Consider the following 5,480-nt stretch of genomic DNA (forward strand, 5'->3'; position numbering starts at 1 on the left):
ACTACAGGCAGTAATATGAACACTAGTCTATACAGATACTACAGGCAGTAATATCAACAGTAGTCTATACAGATACTACAGGCAGTAATATGAACAGTAGTCTATACAGATACTACAGGCAGTAATATGAACAGTAGTCTGTGGTCTTCCACTTCTCTCTGACTGTCTTCTCTCTCCCCCTCTCTATCTCTCTGTTTCTCTTTTCTTTCTCTCTCTCTCCCTGTTTCTCTCTCTGTCCTCTCTCCATCCCTCCCTCTCTCTCTCTCTCTCTCTCTCTCTTTCTCTCTCTCTCCTTCTTTCTCCATCCGCCTTCTCCCTCCTCTCTTATCTCTCTGTTTCTCTTTTCTTTTCTCTCTCTCTCCCTGTTTCTCTCTCTTTTCTCTCTCTCTGTCCTCTCTATCCCTCCATCTCTTCTCTCTCTCTCTTTTTTCTCTCTCTCTCCTTCTCTCTTCTCCTCTCTCCCTGTCTCTTTCTCTTTTTCTCTCTCTCTCCTTCTTTCTCCATCCCGCCTTCTCCCTCCCTCTCTATCTCTCTGTTTCTCTTTTCTTTCTCTCTCTCTCCCCCTGTTTCTCTCTCTTTTCTCTCTCCATCCCTCCTTCTCCCTCTCTCTCTCTCTCTCCATCCCTCCCTCTCTCTCTCTGTCTCTCTCTCTTTCTCTCTCTCTCCTTTCTCCATTCCGCCTTCTCCCTCCCTCTCTATCTCTCTGTTTCTCTTTTCTTTCTCTCTCTCTCCCTGTTTCTTTCTCTTTTCTCTCTCTCTGTCCTCTCTCCATCCCTCCTTCTCCCTCCCTCTCTCTGTTCTCTCTCCATCCCTCCTTCTCCCTCCATCTCTCTCTGTCTCTCTCTCTCTTTTCTCTCTCTCTCCTTCTCTCTCATCCCGCCTTCTCCCTCCCTCTCTCCCTGTCTCTTTCTCTTTTCTCTCTCTCTCCTTCTTTCTCCATCCCTCCTCCCTCCCTCTCTTACTTTCTTTAACTTATTGAACCAATTTCCACTTTTTCAACTATTCTTCAGCTTCAGCTAAAGACTTCACAATGTTCTACATATTTTGTCATTTTTCAGCTTTTAAAGCCAACAATTTAGCGTCAACTTTGAACTTTTTAACGATTTCCACTTTTTCAACTATTCTCTCTACTTCAACTTCTTCTTACAGATTTCAGCTATTCAACCAGTTAGCTTTAGCAGTTCAGCTATTCAGCATTCCCACGCATTTTCCGCAGGAAATGCATTTTCTAGTTATTCTTAGTTTTATTTTTATTCCCTCTTCCGTACGTTTTTTGGCTCTCTGTAACTTCTGCATACTTTCACCTATTTAAACCATTCAACTTTTAAAATTTTTTTTTTTTATTTTAAGCTTTTTAACTACTTTTTTAACATTGAAAGTCAATGAGGAGCAGCCTTCAACAACTTGAAATCCTCTTCTGCTTCAAAATGTATCTCCTCCTACATTCTTCCACCTACAGCGCGTGATTCAAAATGTAAAATGTTCACAAAAAATTAGTATTGGGGTCTACTTTTCAGGTATTGAGGTGTTCTCAGTGTTTTGTTATCTTTTACAGTTTTTGTGAAAAATCTGTTTTAAGTTTAGTGATTATTTCAGGAAATTTTATCGATTAAACAGGGTTTTGTATTGCGTTTGCTAGAGTGGATGACATCAACAGCTAGGGGTGAAGCTTCGAAAAAATTATCTTAGTTCCTTGTCTGTAAACTGCTCTCACGCCCACAATATCTACTTGTCATACACAATTTATACATCAAAACGTAGGTATTTTTGTCTAGTTTCAGAAAGATCTGCTCAGTTTTGTGTTATGCCACTTTACTTTTGGCTGGTTGAGCTTCCAAATGACAAGATGTCCATATCGTTCTCCATTGGCTTCAATGATCAAACTCCTAGATATTTCCCAGCGAAACACTGAACGAACCACTTTTTGAAATCGCTGATATGACCACATTTTTACGTTTATCCATATAAATTTTATACCGATACGTTCACAAAGGCCTTGTGATGCTCAGGATCACGTCATTTGACTGATAGCAGTTATGGTGTTGCCACAGTGAGGCTTTGTTTGGGAGCTCGCTCTCAGGGACTCTGAATAGCTGCAGCACAGCACAGCTGACAGATTCAGCAGGTGACAGGCTCGTTAGCTTGATTACAGACATCAAAGCAAGTAAACATTCCCAGGCCATGGTTACCATGACAACACTTTCACAGACACACACCCAGATACTACAGGCAGTAATATGAACAGTAGTCTCTTTGGCCTTCCACTTCTGTCCGTCTGTCTTCTCTGTCTGTCCATCCTCTTTCTGTCCTCTTTCTTCTTTCCTCTTTCTGTCTTCTTTCCTCTTTCTGTCCTCTGTTCTCTTTCTGTCCTCTCGCTCTCTTTTCTCTTTCCTCTTTCTGTCCTCTGTTCTCTTTCCTCTTCCTTTCTTCTTTCTTCTTTCTGTCCTCTTTCTGTCCTTTCTTCTTTCCTCTTTCTGTTCTCTTGCTCTCTGTTCTCTTTCCTCTTTCTGTCCTCTTTCTTCCCTCTTTATTCTTCCCTCTGTCCTCTGTCTTCTTTCTTTCCTCTTTCCTCTTTCTGTCCTCTCGCTCCCTGTCCTCTTTCCTCTTTCTGTCCTCTTTCTTCTTCCCTCTTTCTGTCCTCTCGCTCCCTGTCCTCTTTCCTCTTTCTTCTTCCCTCTTTCTGTCCTCTTTCTTCTTTCTGTCCTCTCGCTCCCTGTCCTCTTTCCTCTTTCTGTACTCTTTCTTCCCTCTTTATTCTTCCCTCTGTCCTCTTTCTTCTTTCTTTCCTCTTTCCTCTTTCTGTCCTCTCGCTCCTTGTCTTCTTTCCTCTTTCTGTCCTCTTTCTTCTTCCCTCTTTCTGTCCTCTCGCTCCCTGTCCTCTTTTCCTCTTTCTTTCCTCTTTCTTCTTCCCTCTTTCTGTCCTCTTTCTTCTTTCTGTCCTCTCGCTCCCTGTTCTCTTTTCCTCTTTCTGTCCTCTTTCTTCCCTCTTTATTCTTCCCTCTGTCCTCTTTCTTCTTTCTTTCCTCTTTCTGTCCTCTTTCTTCTTTCCTCTTTCTGTCCTCTCGCTCCCTGTCCTCTTTCTGTCCTCTTTCTTCTTCCCTCTTTCTGTCCTCTCGCTCCCTGTCCTCTTTCCTCTTTCTGTCCTCTTTCTTCTTCCCTCTTTTCTGTCCTCTTTCTTCTTTCTGTCCTCTGTCCCTGTCCTCTTTCCTCTTTCTTCTTTTCCCTCTTTCTTTCTTCCTCTTTCTTTCTTCTTTTCCTCTTTCTCTTTCCCTCTTTTCCTCTTTCCTTCTTTCCTCTTTCTTCTTTTCTCCCTCTTTTCTTCTTTCTGTCCTCTTTCTTCCTCTTTCCTCTTTCCTCTTTCTTCCCTCTTTTTCCTCTTTCTTCTTTCCTCTTTTTCCTCTTCTTCCTTTCCTCTTCTTCTTTTCTTCCTCTTTCCTCTTTCTTTCCTCTTTCTTCTTTCCTCTTTCTGTCCTCTTTCTTCTTTCCTTCTCCTTTCTCTTTCTCTTTCTTTTTCTTTCCTGTCCTCTTTCTTCTTTCTTTCCTCTTTCTTTCCTCTTTCTTCTTTTCCTCCCTCTTTCTGTCCTCTTTCTTCTTTCCTCTTTTTTCTCTTTTCTCTTTCCTCTTTCTTTCCTCTTTCTTCTTTCTGTCCTCTTTCTTCTTTCTTCCTCTCTTTCCTCTTTTCTTCTTTTCTCTTTCTGTCCTCTTTCTTCTTTCTTCCTCTTTCTTTCCTCTTCTTTCCTCTTTCTTTCTCTTTCTTCTTTCCTCTCTCTTTTCTTTCCTCTTTCTTCTTTCCTCTTTCTTCTTTCCTCTTTCTGTCCTCTTTCTTCTTTCTTTCCTCTTTCCTCTTTCCTGTCCTCTTTCCTCTTCTCTTTCCTCTTTCTGTCTCTTTCTTCTTTCCTCTTTCTGTCTTCTTTCCCTCTTTCTTTCTTTCCTCTTTTCTTCTTTCTGTCCTCTTTCCTTTCCTCTTTTCTGTCCTCTTTCTTCTTTCCTCTTTCTTCTTTCCTGTCCTCTTTCTTCTTTCCTCTTTCTGTCCTCTTTTCTTCTTTCCTCTTTTCCTCGTCCTCTTTCTTCCTCTTTTTCTCTTTTCCTCTTTCCTCTTTCTGTCCTCTTTCTCTTTCCTCTTTCTTTCCTTTTTTCCTCTTTTCCCTCTTTCTTCTTTCTTCTTTCTTCCTCTTTCTTCCTTTCTTCTTTCCTCTTTCTGTTCCTCTTTCTCCTCTGTTCTCTTTCCTCTTTCTGTCCTCTTTCTTCCTCTTTTTCTTCCTCTGTCCTCTTTCTTCTTTCTTTCCTCTTTCCTCTTTCCTGTCCTCTCCTGTCCTCTTTCTTCTTTCTTCTTTCTTCTTTTCTGTCCTTTCTTTCCTTTCCTTGTTCCTCTTTCTCTCTGTTTCTCTTTCCTCTTTCCTTTCTTCTCTCTTTTCTTCCTTTTCTTTTCTTCTTTTCTTTCCTCTTTCCTCTTTCTGTCCTCTTTTCCTTCTTTCCTCTTTCCTTCTTTCTTCTGTCCTCTTTCTCCTGTCCTCTTTTCCTCTTTCTGTCCTCTTTCTTTCTTTTCCTCTTCTCTTTCTGTCCTCCTTCTGTCCTCTTTCTCTTTCCTCTTTCTTCTTCCTCTTTCTTTCTTCTTCTGTCTTTCTTCTTTCTTCCTCTTTCCTTTCCTCTTTCTTCTTCCTCTTTTGTCCTCTTTCTTCCTTTCCTCTTTTGTCCTCTTTCTTTCTTTCTCTTTCTTCTTTCTCTCTTCCTCTTTCTTTCCTTCTTTTCCTCTTTTCTTTGTCTTTCCTCTTTTCTCTTTCTGTCCTCTTTCTTTCTTTCCTCTTTCTGTCTGTCCTCTTTCTTCTTCTTTCTTTCTTTCTTTCTCTTTCTTTCCTCGTTCTCTTTCTTTCTTGTTCCTCTTTTCCTCTGTCCTCTTTGTCTTCTCTTCTCTTTCTGTCCTCTTTCTTCTTTCCTCTTTCTCTTTCTTTCCTTTCTTCTTTCTTCTTTCTTCTTTGTCCCTCTTCTTCTTTCCTCTTTCTGTCCTCTTTCTTCTTTGTCCTTTCCTCTTTCTTTCCTCTTTCCTCTTTTGTCCTCCTCTTTTCCTCTTTCTTCTTTTTCTCTCTCTTTTTTTCTCTTCTCTTTCTTCTTTTCCTGTGTTCTTGTCTTCCTTTGTCAGCTTTCCTTCTTCTTCCTCTTCCTTCCTTCCTTTCCGCTTGTAGTTCTTTTTCATTCTTTTCTGTGCTTTTCTTGTTTGTTTTCTTTTCTTGTTCTGTTTTTCCTTATGTTTTTTATACATGTGTGTCTGTTAAACTATTGTTCTGTGTGTTTAGGATCACTCTTCCATTTTCTGTTTGCCATATTTTTTGTTTATCCATTTTTTCCGATTTCACAAGGCTGTGTCTCTACGCGGTCAAATTCAGCTGTTTCGATAGCATGTACTGTTGGGGATTTATTAAGGCTTGTTTGAAGGGTTCTCTCACACTGTCTCTCACTCATTAGGTGTGGCGATTAATGATCAA

General features: G+C 40.5%; 1 protein-coding gene across 1 annotated transcript; it reads right to left on the reverse strand.

The window, feature by feature from the left end:
• Nucleotides 1-3,405: 3,405 nt before the first annotated feature.
• Nucleotides 3,406-5,057, reverse strand: LOC120568926 (trichohyalin-like; the record flags this gene model as incomplete). Its single annotated transcript, XM_039816682.1, has 2 exons — nt 3,406-4,324; nt 4,468-5,057. Coding segments are annotated over 2 exons (1,509 nt in total), but the record flags the coding sequence as incomplete, so codon positions are not given.
• Between the last annotated feature and the right edge of the window lie 423 nt (nt 5,058-5,480).

This window comes from Perca fluviatilis, chromosome 11, assembly GCF_010015445.1.
Source record: "Perca fluviatilis chromosome 11, GENO_Pfluv_1.0, whole genome shotgun sequence".
In the NCBI taxonomy this organism is placed as follows: domain Eukaryota; kingdom Metazoa; phylum Chordata; class Actinopteri; order Perciformes; family Percidae; genus Perca; species Perca fluviatilis.